Genomic DNA, 17367 nt, shown 5'->3' with positions numbered 1-17367 from the left:
CACAGTTTTGTACAGTTTTATACTCAGAATGTAGAACTGCGGGAAACACGTTAAAAAAACCCGTACAAGGACCGTCACAACTCTCAACTTCATCATAATCTACCTCAGTCGCACTCATGAGGTGAACAATATACAGTATTTAACGTATTTCCTGTAATTGGAGGAGCCATTTAGGCAGTGAAAAAGGTTACTGGAGGGACTGTCGTAACTGTAAGGTCTTTGATTGGAAGACTCCAGGGGAGGAGCAAGAGCGTCCCAGAGTAACCTCTGATTTAATCTGAGCTTCTGAGAAATTTTCTATCATCGCTGAAACTCTTGTGTAGGTGGTGACGCGTCTAGACCGAACACCTTTTCTGCACACCTGGCGCTTGGACTGCAAGCATGCAGCAACCCGGCCGGCTGAGGCTGAGGCCGTGGCTGGAGGAGCAGATACAATCTGGGAGTTATCCAGGGGTCAGCTGGCTGGACCAGGTAGACCCCTTCATCTCAGCCTCATCCCAACACACACCAAAACACACACCTACAGACCAAGGGCGTAGGTTTGGTTTTGGCTTTGGTAGGGACATTTTTTGTCAGATGGCCGAAAATAATATGCATAGTTGCTCTCTATCTCTCTTTTCTTATTCATATGCACACATCTGTGCAACCACGTATGCACATAAGGACAGAAAGTATACTTGAATTGAGTGTTTTTCCTGATATAACTTGCCTGAAACTGAACTTGTTTCATGATTTCTTTCTCTGATTTTAAACAGATGTTGTAATTTTTTTTATCTTAATTACTAGGAATCTTTTTACATGATAGATTTTCAAGAAAATGTTACTAGCAAATAAAGTGTGCTACTCTGAGGCAACTGCTGAGCCATTCTCGAATGTCACCTGAGGATCTTTAGGTCGGTGCGTCATTCATCTTGTTGTTTTGGGCAGAGTTTCATGACAGAGCCACCGCGATGCTCGATCTCATCTTTAAATCAGATCAAAAAACATTATTCTTTTATTATTTCTCATCCAGACCCTGAACTTCTGGCAAAATCTGTCAGTAGGACGTCAGAGCTCACCTTTCTGTGTGTCTGTGTTGCTCAGGCTGCCGCTGACAGGATTTTTCAGAATAAAATGATGCCTGACATTAAGAAACACATCGGTGGGACAAGCTGTGGCTTATTTACTTAAGTTCATGTCTTAATGACCCATATGCAGTAAGAACTTTGCTCTTCATCCACTCATGGGGGGACGGATGGGGTTAAATGGTAAATATTTCTCCAACTAATTTCAAAGAGGATAAATGTTTGGATTGATTCCAGAACATTCTTGCCAACTAAGCTCAGTTACTGTTACTGACACTTGAGTTCTTCTCTAAAAAAAACACCTGATGCCTTTATTCTCTTTGGGAGGCCTTTTTTGCCTCACAAGTTAGCAAACATTTAACCACTGAGATTTAAGGAGAATATCGGCTGATGTTAATGTTGTCCAGTGAAGACATTCTCAATTCTGTGACATTTGAAACTTTTAAACCATAAATACGTAACCTTAGTTTGAGATTCACCACAGCTCATCTAGAAGTCCACTACTGCTACTGCCTGGCTGCTGGTGATGTGTGGGTCCAGAACGAATCGGCTCTATTATCCGGCTCCTTTACGCGAGCGATGGGAGCTGGCTCTGCTCTGAGAGCGGATTTCTTTTTTCTTTTTCTATAAAAGACAGAATAATAGGATGATCTTTTCACCACACTGCTTGGACATGCGCTGACTGAATGTTGAATGTTGCAGTGCGACCTATCATGTCTGATGACAGACAAGGATCATACTGTCATGTTTAAAGGGGGAGGTGGGGAGGGAGGGGGACGCTCACAGTGTGTCCTAAAGACAGTCTCACCATGTTTCACTGTTAAAGCGGTTTGATGCTGCTGTTTTGCACATTGCTATGTATTTTTTGTTATGTGGTACACTGTGTCTCATATTGAGTGGGATTTGTTTCGAATAGTTTGTATTTTGATAGTTTATTATTTATTTTATTATTTTATTTTATGTGATATAGACATCATATTAGCATTAGATTTGTAACATAAATTTATGCACAAGGACCAGATGCACTGTGTTTAGTGTTTTGTCGCAAAACGCTAATATATAACATTCAATATAAATAAAACGTTTGATACAAGTATAATAGTGTTTGATGTTTTGACATCAATGTTTTTATGCCAGACATAATGAATCATGGTATTCTGCAGATTATAAGGTTTAGTATAATTACTTTGAATAATTTAAGTGATATACGTCCAAACATACTAATCATAGCTCGAAATATTGCTAAACTTGGCTGAATTATGGTGGTACTAAATGAGGAGCTGTCTGGGAGCCGAAAGAGCTATTATTATTGCCGAGCTGAGCCGAACGATCTGGCTCATTAAAAAGACTCGGAATTCCCATCGCTACAGGTTGCAGCTGGTCAAACACTGCCGTTTGAAGTTGAAGGTTGCCAGATCACCGTCGAGTATCCCCCATATCCCAGTCTTTCAGTCATTATCATAATAACCAACATTTTGCAGAAAACACACAAATCTGGCAGCTCTGCGTAGATCTCACAGAGGCATTGACACTGGTAGGGACATGGGTGCAAAAAAAAAAAAAAAAAAAAGAGTAAAACATGAATCAGAAAAATACTCTTGGCAACAATGTAACCTGTTCAATGCTATTTTATTGTACTCTATTCTGTAGTCAGCGCGTATCTTCCAAATCCCATGGACGCATGCGGCTCGTCATGGCTGGAGTATTGACCGAGATGCTACACTCTTCCGGAGCTGGGCCATGCACACTGGTAGGAGCCCCACACAAATACCACTGCGCTTTCCCGGACTGTTTTTTTTCAACCTGTCTTTTGTACTGACCGCTCTTCTTCTCTCAATCCGAGGCACTCTGCCTGATACCTTGCATGCTGGCGCTTTGATGCTTTGAGGCGACGTATCAGTAAAACCACAGCAGAGAAACCTTACGTTTACAAACAACTAACAGAATGGACGGCTGGGGTTGGAGCCTCGGCACCACAGCTGGGCACTAAGCTTAAAATCAATACCATGGCAATAATGAGAATATTTATCACAGTGTGCCAAATTTGTTCATCAGCGTTCAGTGTATTTAACTGTGTTCCACTGTAAAGCCTTCACATAGGTCAAACAGAAACTGCAGTAACTGTTTTACACCTGTTAAGCATTTAGAGGCACAAACATTGAATTAATGATGCATAATACACCAAGACTCCTGCCTCACTTCGAATTTGGCATTCATTTTTCAGTTTTGACAGAGTGTCCTGCTAGGGTGATCGGCCAGAAGTGTACCATGTGTTCGCAACATCCCTGGTTCAGTTTTGGCCAGGAATCTGTCAATGAAGGTTCGAAATGCCCCCCAAAAATCTTTCAAGAAGACTGGTTTTACTGGATGACTTCATTGAAGAATAAATGGTCTTAAATCAAAAGAATAATCCTCAGTACAGCGTATCATATCTTGAAATTACATTCTCTCTGGAAGAAATAAGTTGCTGAATGTTATCTAAAGTCAAAATGTGTATTTTGGAAATTAGTCATCCGCCAGGATAAGACAGGCCGACAGACCTGCCTCCTCCTTGGATGAGATGTTCTATTGTTTAGTGCATGTCTTTCTAGATTTACCACATTCCTGGCATCATCCTAGTCCCCAGATAAGTGATGAGAGTTGCACAGCAAGTCTAGAAAAGACCAGTGTATAGCAATTCAACAGTTATTTGTAAAAAAAAAAAAGAAAAAAAAAAAAGAAAAGAAACGAAAAAAAATAGTTATCTCAGTCCAATCTGTGCAACTCCCCCAGCTCAAAAATCAAACTTTACATAAAAGGAGTAAAACTGGGAAAAGATGAAAAACAATCAGTATTGGTCAGTTCATTTGGTTTTTAGTGTGAGCTACACACTGTACATTTAAAACCTTTCCAACCCAGCTGCTGCCTAGACTTGTATTTACATTTTACATGTTCACAAGACATGTAAAACTCACAAGCAAGTACAAATAATCTATAGCAATCCTTTCAGTTCATTCAATGGGTGCCTTATCATCGTCAGGACATTTTAAAAAAGTAATCTGTGTCAGATTACTGATTACCTGTTTATAGTAGTCAGATAAATAACACTGATTGGATTTTGCTTTCTTATTGATTAATTTGTGTTCAGAATCCACAGAATAAGAAACTTATATCCATGTAATATAATGTTATAATAATTCAATAATTATCTTGTGCAAACTTTGTTTCATAATCTCATAACCAGATATATTTGCTTTATCTGTTCTAAGCAACGAGTTGAGTATAAATGTGGTACATACATATGCACACACACGCGCGCACGCACACAAACACACTTACGCTTGCATGCACGCAAACGTGTGGTACCCATTACACATTTTTGTCTTGGGAAAGTCATGGTTTGTGACTGTAGCTGCATCACATCACATGGGAAAGCTCCAGTTCAGTTGCTGTGAATGTGCCGGGTGATCATATTGCTGTCAAAGTTCACAGAACTGCTCAAAGTTATCAGATTAAATATTTATAAATATTTATATATATATATTTACATATATGTATGTATATATATATATATATATATATATATATATATATATATATATGTCTTTGACAGAAAAATTAAGATTTTCTTCAAGTCATTAATGGCTGTCAGAGGTTGCAGCATGTGTGAAATAGCTGCTTCTACTTTACACGCGCTTCTTAGCCCTTGTCTGCTGTAAATGATCCATAGTGGATCTGTTTAAGCTCCAGTAATTTTTTTCACTGAGGCTGCTGATTATACTCTGAGGACTGGCTGAGGTCCAAATCACACTGTGGTGCTAAATATGAGACAGTGGATGAAGTCACTTGACGGTACACTTGATGATAGATGGTTGGCCGGTGAGAGTTTTTTTTTGTTGTTTTTTGTTTTTTTGGAAGCGTAGTAGCACAGTTATTAGTTATTATAGTGATGTCTGCAGATAAAAAAAAATGTGATAAATCCTGAAGTTAATGAGGACGATAAAGATCTGACCTGAGTCTGTATTTTATATAAAATGATTAGCATTTATAAACACTATATTAAAGAATTAATAATTGGTTTATAACAGGCTTATAATACCCACTTGTGTCTTTAGTTATCTGGATAACTTTGTTAAGGAAAACCTAGAACCTCAGCAAAACTGGAACATGGACTCATGTATAAAAGCCTGTTCTCTGGATGACTCAGCCAACTTATCCATCAGTAAACCAGAATCATGCACTAATAAACACTTAATAGTGTTTGTTATATAGTTGTATTAGTAGGACTAGTAGTATTATAGTTGTTAACTAGTAATTTGCCTGAACGGGGAACTAAAGTAAAGTGTGCACTATGTATGCTTTATGAATAAAGATAAATGATGATAAAATGTGAACTATAGATCACTTTTCAGGAGAGGATGATTGGACATTGTAGTTTGCACAATACATGCTGTTTATTTTCGCTGAACAGTGAAGTGAAATTATCTGTGATGTTATTGATGTTAATGATGCTCACAGAATGTGAATAACTTACGAGACATTCCTTGGTGACAGCAGGTATGAGCATTGCAAAAGTAAACAAAGTAGCTTTTTAATTTTTTTTTTTTAATCTTTCCAAACATAAACAGTGGTTGTGTCACAAAACATAATATCTGTATAAAATATCACCAAAAAAATGACAAGCAAACATTAGAAAGATTTTTTTAAAGTTCAAAACAGGAAGAAAAGACACAAAAAACACTTTGTCACATATCTTTTAACTTAGAAAAAGAAAAAATAAACTAGACGCCCAAGTGGTGCTAAAAGCCACACCAAACGGTGCGAGTAGGAGCAGGAGTACGTAATGAAGGGGAGGGCAAAACAAAGTGTTACCTACGATTTACGTGACATCTAATTAGTCTTTAAAGAGTAACCTAAAGGAGTAGGTGTATCACTACGCAGTTAGCCAGCATATATATCCCAGGGCATGACTTTCGGTGTTTACGTTGGGTCTGTAAGAGACAAGGGTTTGAAGTGATTCATGCAAAAGTCAGGCTGATTGGCAAAGCCGTAGGAGACTCGGAAGCACGCTGGGTTGAAATGTACTGAAATTTAACAATCCCCGAAAATCTTTTTTTTTTTCTGACCTCCAGTGGTTTAACTTCTCACCTTGCTGCAGTCATGTACACTGGTGGGCGTGACCGCAGGTGCTGACCACAGCCAAGCACAGCAATCATTCATGCTGGGTGTGGTCAGAGGTGAAGCACGCTTGAAACTCCAACCAAGCTAGTTAGCGTTCACTCACCATAAACGGCAGAGTACTGCAGAGAGATGTCTTCACTTACTTGCCAGAAGGTTATCTATCATTCACAGTGAAGTTTTACAAATCGGCGATGAAAACTGGCGGGTGCTTCCCAGAGTTCCTTGTGTGAGGAGCGCAAAGGAAACATCGAACTCAAAGAAACGCAAGCCAAAAATGAGAATGGGAGACAGGCAAAACAAGCTGTGATTTTAGATGCAAATCAGATTTATTTGCATTTCACATTGATAGTAATTTGGGTTGCAGTTTATGTTGGATGTTTTGCAATCCCACATTTCTGGGTGTTTTTATCAACAGACAAATGTAACCAAATAACTATTCACCATTAAAGCACCATATCACTTGACATAATAAAATCTATTAGGATGGATCCTGATTTGTTAACTAATTTTGAGGCCCCGTCTTGATGATCATACCTGTATCATTTTTTTTTTCAATTTTGTGTTTACAGCGCAAGTTAAGTATCCTGTTTAATGAAGTTACCGCATAGCAAATCTGGGGACGGATAATCCCGCATAGAAAACTGTACAAACAGTGGGAAAAAAATTGGGGGTTAAAAATGGTACAACCTGAAAAACTTAGACATACATACAGACCAGTGTTTTTCTCTATGCTTGTTCGCTTCAGGACGGTACTGTCCAGGCAAAGACAAGCCAGATCCCAAGACGTGGAAAGCGAATTTCCGCTGCGCCTTGAATTCTCTGCCTGACATCTGTGAGCTGCGGGAACACAGCAGGAAGAGAGGCAGCAATGCCTACAGAGTCTACAGGATGCTGCCCAGCACACAAACACAAAGACGCAGGAGAGGTAGGACAAGCACGTAAAATGTATCACTTCAATGGCAAACATTTTTTCATGTGCAGTATTCTCGGAGACCTCATGCATTGACGGTGCTGTCCTGCCCCCCCCTCTCTCAGGGCTGCGGTTCAGCAGGCCCCGAGAAAGACAGGCGAGTTTAGGTGATGATACATGCACCATGTACACTTGGCAACCGACAACAACAAGACCCATTTCAGACACACCACAGAGGGTAGAGACCCCTGCAGAGGACATATTTAGCAACACTCAAACATATGGTGAGGGGTTTGTTGCTGTGGATGTCTATTATAAAGGACTTTTGCCTCTGTAGCCTTGTAAGGATGATTGTTATTGTTGTCGTGCAGGGATGTGGGAGGCCAACCCTGAGGACCAGGAACAGAATGAGGCTGTGTTTAAGGTATCAGACCTATAATTTACTGACTGACTGACTAAATGCAGCGAATTTTATTTTACTGAGTGAACGCTGTGTGGTTTATCCTGCTTTGTCTGGCATAGTTGATGGATCACTTAAGCAATGCTGACCTCTGGAACCAAACTGGGGAGCAGAGAAGATGGAAAACACACACACTGTGGGACCAATGGCCCTGTAAGGCACTATACATATACATGCAATATATACATATACATGCATTTACATACATATATATATATATATATATATATATATATATATGTGTGTGTGTGTGTGTGTGTGTGTGTGTGTGTGTGTGTGTGTGTGTATTTGGTAGTTGTTTTATTCCCAGAATTCATAGTTGGCTAACAGTCTCATCTTTTCTTCAAACAATTTGTGAGCTAATTCAAAAGTCTGTCAAACTGCGGTAGCAGTACACCGTTATTGTGTGTTCATAGATGATTCCATGCAAAATATAGAAGGTTTAAAATGCCTAGATAAAAACAAATCAAACAATATACGGAAATATGTATTGTTACACGTAGTTCCTTTTCTATGTGTGCATTCACTGCCATAATTAAATGAAAAACATATGGTAAGTGGTCAATATTCAACTATTTTCTCTTTAATACCTTAATGAATTGTTTTTCATTATAATTTCGCCATGGATGTGTTTCCATCACAAAAAAGAAAACGTTTCCTCACACCTCGTCATGAAAACTAATGACAGCACTTTTCATTTAGTAATGGCAGGTCTATACTTTCCTCTGTTGGACATGCATAAAATGCATTACACCTTCTAACCATGTTCTCTATGTTATCTGATCTTAATGTGGCATGGAAAATTCAAGTCACAACAAAAGCAATAAATTCATTTATTAAAGACGAAATGCAAAATAAATGTCCTTTTAACATGTTTTTCATTTAATAATGTTACAGTAAATGCATACCTACAAAGGAAATATATAACATTAATTATAATTTTGTGGGGAGTATTACTGTGAGATAAACCTTGAAAACTAAATAGAATAAAAGCACATTTTTCTTAGTTGACCAAGCTGCAAAACACAGATTGGATGTGTAGGGCAAATGTTTATGTGGGTGAATAATCACATGCTGCAGTGGTAAATCTGTTCCTGTCTTTGCATGTGTGTTTAAACGTCGTTTTCTGCTCCGCAGGTGCTGGTGATGATAACCCGTACTCTCTGCACCCAGAGAACTACAGTGATCTGTTTGGTCCAAACTCCATTTAAGGAACTCTCTGACCGGTCCACACATCGACAAACACTGATGCCGTAGCTGTGCACCAACGACTCGTCCTCCTACTGTTTGTGTTTACCCCATATTTGATTAAAAGCGTTTTTTTTTTTCTTCAGGCTTCCTTGCTAACCTTCAGCTGTCTTTCTGCTGAGCTGACCACTGAACGAGAGAAACAAGAGAGGGCAAGCGGACAGATATATTGCTCTGTCAGTCAGTCAGTTGGTCATCCTCCCTGGTGAGCATGCTGAGATGAAGATCCTGTTCCAAGCCAAGCTTTACCTCTGTCATCATCACTTTGGTTCACTATGGTTCACCGCCTCAAGCTCACTAAACTGATGCCAAGCTCACACCACAGCTCACAGAGTAAACAGATATAATTTCGCTTAAGTGCAGGATCAGTTAGTGCTCTACTGTTTCTTTGAGTTTTACTGGATGTTTAGCCAAAATACAGTAGAATAAAGTGCAGAGCACAGAGGGCGGTCATGTGGCTTTAATGGTTTGTAGGTGTGTGTTTATGGTTGGAGTTCAAAGCCGAGTTAAGTTCCAGTATATATGTGTTTTTTGTCCATATATAGAGTGTGTGTGTGATTCTTATACCTTTGTGCCTGTTTTTTTTTTTTAACCAATTTTTAAGATTTTCTCCATTATATACTCATGATAGTTTTGTATGTTTTAATTTTTTGAGGGAACCAACAGTGCAATTTATATGATACTGTACAACCTGTTTTTTTTTTTCTTTTTTTTTGCGGTTGTTTTTTTGGATTTAAAAAAAAAAAAAAAATCCTTCCTTAACAAAATGTAAACGCTAGTAAAGCACATTACCTTGTCTTCTGGAACATGGATTGTCAGTGGAAAATTTGCCAGTCATCCACTGTCATTATTATACTACTGTCCACTCTTCACTGAATGGGTGTGATGAATAAAAAGAAGCCAAACTGTAACCTGCCTTTATTGTTTATTGAGTTTTTAGAATTTGTGTATTTACTCGTTTTTAACGTTTTAAGAAAGATATTTTAACGCACAGAACCTTCATTGTTCTGTTTGTGTGCGTCTGTGTATGTGACACATTACTCACTGTGGCAACAGAAAAGTAATTAGATAAAATATAATTTGTCAGGAGTGCTTTACTATATAAACATAAGTGGTCAGACTCATCCTTTAACTGTAGAAAGAAAGGCATTGCAACGTACCAAATAAATACAGCCGCAAGTAAATTTAACTCACAATCCATGATGTAATCTCATGAAATTTAATCTCTGTAGTCTTGACTGCAAAAACACTGCTTTTAAAAAACTGCTGAAAGGTTAAACAGGGTTAATACACTGTATACGAGGACACTGCATTTCATATGAAACTCTACACTGAATGAAAATGAGTGCAGTATAGTTTCATATGAAAACAGCCTTACTTGATCTGTTATAATGGCCTAAAACTAAAAACCCAAAATACATATTTTACACCAGCGATTTGTGCCTGTACTTTAAATGCTGCTTTTATTGGCAGACATTTTGACTTGTCACAGCAGAAGCACGGGTGCAAATAATAACACTAGCGCCAGTGTCATTCCAGGAATATTGGCACACCTTAACGTAATGCAGCTTTTAATTACACCTATTTTTTTTGTTCTCCTTCCTCTCCCATTAATCATCTGTTTAGCTAAAACAACTCCACCTCCACCAGCTACAACAGAAAAATGCGCTGAACACACTCATACATACGAAACAGTATTAACTATCTCATAATACCTTGAAAAACAAAAATCAGTTACAGGGGCCATTCTTCTGCAGAATGAGTACTTCTAAATTTTGATACTTAAAGAACAAATTTGACCTAAGTAGGATTTTGAATGCAGTACTTTTAATTGTAGTGGAGTATTTTTACATTGTTGTACTGGTACCTTTAGATAAATAAATAGGATTGTGCACTTCCTCTATCACTGATTATTTCCAAGATGCATTTGTATATTTAGTGTTAAAATCGCCTGTGCTTTTATCCAGAATGAGCTCAATCGTCCCCTTTCTCACCTCATAGCTGTGGGGTTTTGACCTGAAGTGAAAACATGGAGCACACCGTTGGTCAAACATCAACAGATAACATTTATTTTTCGTTTATTCTGAAAAGTGCAGACAGATGAATTTCCCTCAAAGTGGGAAATACATATCAGGCATATCTGCAGGAAAAAAAGAAAAAAAAAAAAGAAAACACTGCTCCAACATTACCTTCCCTGTAATGTTATACAGGAAAGTAACCCAAAATATGTATGACCCTGAATACATATAAACCATGGATCCATTTTTTGTTACTTATTTACAGTACTATCATAATAAAAATCTAAATAAGACCTGTGACAGGAATCCAAAAAGGAAACAATTTTTTTAAGTCACATTCAACCAGTCCACCAACACAGCCTGCTGGTCACATAAGATACTGCAATCCCAGTATGTCTGCACATACAGTATTACAGCATTTATCCCAGAGCAGGAAAAACACATTAGTCTACACATACGTGGAGCTCTCTCTATACATGAATTACTACTACACAAACAGTTGAACAAAAACGTTAGATCTCTGTGACAATTCTTTAGCCTGATGAATCACATTACTAAATCTGTCAGTGAACGTTGGGGAAGTGGTTATCACCAGTTCTAAGGCTGTAAATGAAAAGATTTTATAAATGTGACTATATATATTAGGTGTTTTTGTTATCTGGTGTTTTTCTGTTGTCTGGTACCAACACCAAAGATTTCATTCTTTTGTCATTAATAGTTTTTACAATAGCACTCATTTAACAGCAATCTACACAGACTTATTAATACAACCACACTCTGCTGTTGAATCATAGGATCTACATCAAGGACAAACAATCACATGTATTAATAGATCCAAGCCTGCTGGTTTTCTCAACGTCTTTTACCTTTCTGATAATGATATTTTCAATGGAGCCTGGTTCAGAAATTTGGACTACATATGACAATACCAGGGGAAAACAGACGTACCAGCCGGTCAATGAAAAAAGAAAACATTAAGTCTAAGCAGACCAGTAATACAACTGACAACCAACGTAATCAGGCATTAAGAGCTGCATTTATTTGACCCAAACAGAAGAAACATGTATTAAAAAAAAATCATATCAGCTTGAAAATGGTGGGTAAACATTTGCACAAACAGAAAAACTGAGAATAACTTCTCTGAATGTCAATAGTGGGTCAGAAGGGGATTTTTAAAAAAATATGTTTCATGATAAATGTTTCTGACAAAATAATGTTGACTTCACATGAGAACAGCTTTTCACACTGAAGCAATGTAATCGCAAACACTACTGCAAAGGTGGGTCAGATTAGACTGAATGCCATTTAGGAGCATCTGTCAGCTTTAAGAGAACCAGCAGTTGAGTTTTCAAAGAAATATTCAACTATTAAGACCAGCAGAGGGACAAAAAAAAAAAAAAAATCAATGCTAAATGAGAAGAGAAGAGAAATCGTCGAGGAAGTCACGAAAAGACACAATATGTAACAAACTGTCTTGGCTAAAAGGAACAGTCACAATTAACCAATAGGGATATGGTGGAAAAATAGTTGGTAAACTAACTGTATCAAACCTGATCCACATTTGTGGCAGTGTTTGCAGTGATAATTTGGTTACTTCCAAGTTTAATTCTTATTCTACGAGCTTTGAAAGGAAGAAAATGCATATAAAAATATGAATCTTTTTGAAAGCACTAAGCTACAACTCACTCTAGTAAAACAAATAACGAACATGACTTCAGAAGGCAGATTAGGAAGTTCATAGTTTATTAAAATTCTATATGATTCAATCTAAATGAATATTTAAAAAAAACAGACAAAAAAAAAAAAACAGTTGAAATCAATGCGAAATTCCTAAGCAAGTGTGAGTGTACAATGTATGGTCCAGTGTACTCTACTCATTTCAAGTTTATTACAAAACAGCAATCTTCACCCTGAAAGCAACTCAGAGAATTGTGAGTACTTTTCAGAATAAAACAATGAACATATCGCTTTTTGCCTTGCTACCTGCTACCTGTCCTTTGATAAACCTCTGAGAATAAAGAAGGAAACTGAATGTTCCAAATCTCCAGCGTGGCCCAGCCACCATGAGGTCCGTTTACAAATCAGATAATAAATACAGGCATCCAAATGGGCTACAACAGCAAATATTTGTGAAAATATTTTCCTCATGCATACACACAAGCATACATCTGACTGAGATTTATGAGCTTTCTAAACCCTCTTATCTACTCTTAACAGTTACTCTTTACAGTGCAACAGTATGGCAGCAAATGGATAGCAGTGCTTTCATTAAAAAACAAAAGGAATGGAAAATAAAAATATATACAACATTATGGAAAAGCAGTAGTTTCATCTTTTGGTCCTGTGTCCATTACAGACAGAACTGCTTTTTGAAAACGCTTCCTCATATCAACAACAGTAGTTTCCACAAGACTGTGAAAGGCTGTGGGGGGAGAGAAGGTAAAAAAAATGTTAAGATTTCAAAAGCAGCTGAAAGCTGGGGTGTGTGTTAGGTGCAAAACACACAATTTAACCATCAAATCTGAACCCGACTGGTCAAAGTTTGGGGAGTAGTTAACAAGTTTGATAAGGTTCGGCGGATTCTTTTCAGGCACCTGTAAAGTGACGGGATTCGAAACTGAGAGTTGAAAGTAACCATGGCAACATCCAGCCTGAGAGAGGTAGAAAGCCACACCACTGCCCAAATCAAGACAATGTTGAAAAAAGCGAAACCGAATGTCCAAATAAAAAAAACTTACAAATAAAAAAGACAACAATCACTCATTAAACTGACAGCTGAGTGACTGTCACAAGGAAAATGCAAGTGATTATCAGCACAACAAAGGTAATCAAGAGGAGGAGGACATACATTCCTTCATGCAGGGATAAATTCCGCCGATAAAACATGACTTGTAAAACATGTTTCCTTTCAAAGCCACACAAGCCAAGCTTGCCGATTTGTTTAAGCATGATTCTTCATTATTTTTTATGACACAGCACATGTGGATTCAAGTTGTTTACTGGAAAGTCAAAATTTTAAATATTTATTTTCTGTCTCACCAGAGGCCAAAAGAAAAAATTTCACAAAGCCTAAATTATATATTTGGTTATGATTTCTTATAAAAACACTTGATTGACCTCCATTACAGAATGGGGAACAGGAAAAGTACTTGTTTTCTTTGGAAATGTTCCATTTACATACTGCTGGTTGTTTATCAGTGTTTACCAAGAATACTGCACAGCTTTACATGTAAAACCTGGGTATAAATGAATCCCTTACAAACAAACTCTAAACTTTTGCAAGTCACAAATAGCTATTTGCATAAAAAAATGCCTGACTTGGGCTTGTGTGGCTTGTATGAGGTAGTGAAAATTCTGTGGCTGAATATCAGTTGAGTAAACAGCGTGCCTCACCTTGTTACAACTGGGAACCTTCAGACCCTCCATGTGCGTAGCCCCCTTTAGATTTCATCTGGGCCTGAACAAGGTCCACCTACAAACATCAAGATGGCCATGTTAACTGAAAACTTGTAACTGCTACACTCTGTTGGCTGAATATTCTGATGAGAGGAACAAAAAAACAAAACAAACAAACAAACAAAAAAAACCTACTGATGCCAGTCCTAGGCCCATGTCCCCTGAGCCTACATGTGTGGTGTGAACAAAGTTTGTTGGCTCTCCGATCATGGAGCGATCGATCCGTCGCCGCCGTTTCTGAAAGTGAGCATCATTAACATTGAGTTTTTTCAAAACTTAAATATATTTAAGGTAATATTACTAATCAGTGAGGATGGAGAAGAGCTACAGTCAAACTCCTGTCTCCTGTTCCCTTTCTGAAACTCTGTTTCATAAGCAGTGGACCTGTGCTGTGGAGCTCAAACTGAGGCAGAGGTTGACGTTAGTGATTTCATTTATCTTATCTGTTAGTAGTCAGACTTGCTGATTACAGTGAGGCACAACAACTGGTAATAAACCTTACTGAACCTAATTAAGTGCTGAACCAAAAAGTAGGATGTGGTTAGCTGGAGGGCTTGCGACTTTCGCATTTAACCTGTAATCAAAATATACAGTATATATATATTATATTTTGGAAGTTACGACACAACCAGAATATATCTTTATAGGAAACTGTTTAAGAATAAAGAACATTCACTATTATCACAGCCTGAGTAAAATTGAAGAATTTTTGGCCCCCTCAGTTTATTAATCGCTGTTTATTAACCCACATAAGTCATAACAATTTTCCATTTGAACAAGGCAGCTACATTAAAAAAAAACAAAAAACAAAAAACTAAGTAAACCAGTTTGTCTTCCAAGTTAATTTCATACTCACAGGTTGCGGCTGCTCTGCAATGCAGCAGCTGAAACAAACCCAGAACTCAGTCATTCTGAGGTTGACGAAGAAGCCACAGCAGTTTCCTCTGAGTTCAGACGTCTCTCTGTGTCTGTCTTCCTGTTCAGTTTTACCAGAGCCACAAACACACGCAGGAAACTGATGACAGACACGCCACTGATTTCTATGGGGTAAGGTGTTCGGCACAAGAACCGTTCTCCCGACACAGGGCAGCACACTCCTGTCAACATGAGGAAGATGTAGGGGAAAATAAAAAAAACAAACAAACACATCTTAATCAAATGCTGAAATATTTAGTCAAATCAGCAATTATGGTCATGGGTATCCACTATGTCTACACTTTTGTTTTGTCTTTGTTTTGCCTGTCAAGCAATTTGGATTTGCAACTTGTGGGCACCACTGGTCCCATAGCTAATGAAGTCAAACATACTTCCTTGGAGGCAGGGACAATGGTGTACATACAGTTCTTCTAATACTATTATTATATATTTCCATTTCTGTTTTATCTCACTCAGTGTAAATACATATATCATCATGTGAATGATTTAAGTCAGCTTTCAGATATTTGCTTAAAAGTCAGGCAACTTTCTTTCAAAATGACCTGCTGTCACAAACACACATCTACACTATTTATTTACTTATTTTAAATGCTGATATTTATGCATTCTGTGATATTGTACAAGTCTTGGAGTGAAATCTCGGAATAGAAAAATTAGGTCAGTGTGCGTTTCAGTGTGGGATCCTGAGCAGTCACCTTCTCTAACAGACAGGCAGTCCAAGCGACAAGTATCTTTCACGTTTCCTTACGTGGGTCATCTCTTGCAGTAAACAACAGAGTATCTGATTATAACCTTTGGCTCTCATTTTTTACTGATCGGCCAGTGTTTCACTTTTCAGCACGCTGTCATTAGCAGCGCAGCCTCGATAAGGTATCCATGTTAATTAATATCTCCCTGGAGCTGAAATAATCTAGAGGCTTTTTTCATTGACAAGACAGGAACAGAAAATCTGGAGCAACATCTGACAAAATGACTAAAAATGCCTATGCTGTCACTTTGGGAGTGCTACATATACTATATAGTGGGGGGAGTAAGAGGACACTTTTTTTATATTAAAGATGCATATCACAGACACACAATGTATACAACAGGTAACGTTGTAGTCAGACCATAGGTGCTGCAGGTAAATTTATATGGCTCAGTTCAAACTTTTGGAGTATAAATTAAACATCAGTGTGGTAAGATATTTCGAAGTGTGTGAGCTCAGTCAATATAATGGTCTTGCAGCATCAGGATGAGGCTTTTTATTGAGCCACTCTTGATTTCAGACAAGGGGAACCAGGAGGATCAAATGCTCTGCCAAATGCAAACAGCTCGCTGACAGAGTAGATTTCCTAATTTCTAACTCTGGCTCTGCAGCTGACGTTACCCATCGCTGACATTGAACTGTCACTCATAATATGATACCGGTGAATCATATTATCAGGTGGCAGAGAATCACAGCAGAGGTGCTTGATGTTGACCTTGATGACCGTTGAAATCCTTAAAGGATCACTTACTCTGATCTCGGATTAAACGACCGTAATCGGTATTTACAAACAAGTGGACGTTACGTAACTTCGCACCGCTGCGGCAAACTCACTTCTCGTCACACTGCGGGTCCGGGAGTCCGAGCTCTATGCACAACGGGGAGCTCATCGGTGTGTTTAACGGTGGCACCACACCAGCGTTTCGTAACTGATTTAAAATGAATAGGTTTGGCCGAGCGGCGCCGTTGCCTAAAGCGAACGAGCGTTAGCATTATCAGCTGCCAGCAGCGTTAGCTCGAAAGCTAACGTTCACTAGCACGCTAACGGCAAGAGCTCCATGTTTTTTTTCCACTGACAGCTAGCTAACCAGGCTAACCGAGCCCGTTTCCGTCAGAGTGATTTGAATGCTCATCAGAAACGACATATAAAACAAACGGACGTCCAAGTTCACAGTTTACCAGAGGTATAGTAAACCTATTTTCGAGAGTTATTGTCTTTTCAAATGAATGGACTTACCTGATGGCAGCCGGTTTGCCGGAGTAAAAAAAACACGATCGACTGAAATGAAAAAATGCGAAAAAACCAGGAACTGCGCTTGCTGATTACGTCAAACGACTTCCCTTCTAATGCGTGACGGCTTCCGTGT

The 17367-nt window shown here is 38.3% G+C and overlaps 2 protein-coding genes across 2 annotated transcripts; one reads left to right on the top strand and one right to left on the bottom strand.

Moving 5' to 3' along the window:
* The first annotated feature begins 381 nt into the window (after positions 1-381).
* Positions 382-9390, top strand: LOC120793922 (interferon regulatory factor 1-like). The gene is made up of 7 exons (XM_040134376.1): positions 382-471; positions 2715-2814; positions 6970-7149; positions 7260-7418; positions 7506-7558; positions 7657-7747; positions 8732-9390. Exons 1-7 carry the CDS (start codon positions 382-384, stop codon positions 8803-8805), a joined length of 747 nt encoding a protein of 248 aa, XP_039990310.1. The 3' UTR covers positions 8806-9390.
* Positions 9391-10996: 1606 nt separating this feature from the next.
* Positions 10997-17342, bottom strand: cdc42se2 (CDC42 small effector 2). The gene is made up of 5 exons (XM_040124350.1): positions 17238-17342; positions 15173-15413; positions 14452-14553; positions 14254-14332; positions 10997-13282 (listed from the first exon to the last, which is right to left on the bottom strand). Exons 2-4 carry the CDS (start codon positions 15224-15226, stop codon positions 14258-14260), a joined length of 231 nt encoding a protein of 76 aa, XP_039980284.1. The 5' UTR covers positions 15227-15413; positions 17238-17342; the 3' UTR covers positions 10997-13282; positions 14254-14257.
* Between the last annotated feature and the right edge of the window lie 25 nt (positions 17343-17367).

The sequence above is a fragment of the Xiphias gladius genome, chromosome 1, assembly GCF_016859285.1.
Source record: "Xiphias gladius isolate SHS-SW01 ecotype Sanya breed wild chromosome 1, ASM1685928v1, whole genome shotgun sequence".
Classification (NCBI taxonomy): domain Eukaryota; kingdom Metazoa; phylum Chordata; class Actinopteri; order Istiophoriformes; family Xiphiidae; genus Xiphias; species Xiphias gladius.
The sequence above is the reverse complement of the archived record's forward strand: the minus strand, read 5'-3'. Positions and strand labels throughout refer to the sequence as shown.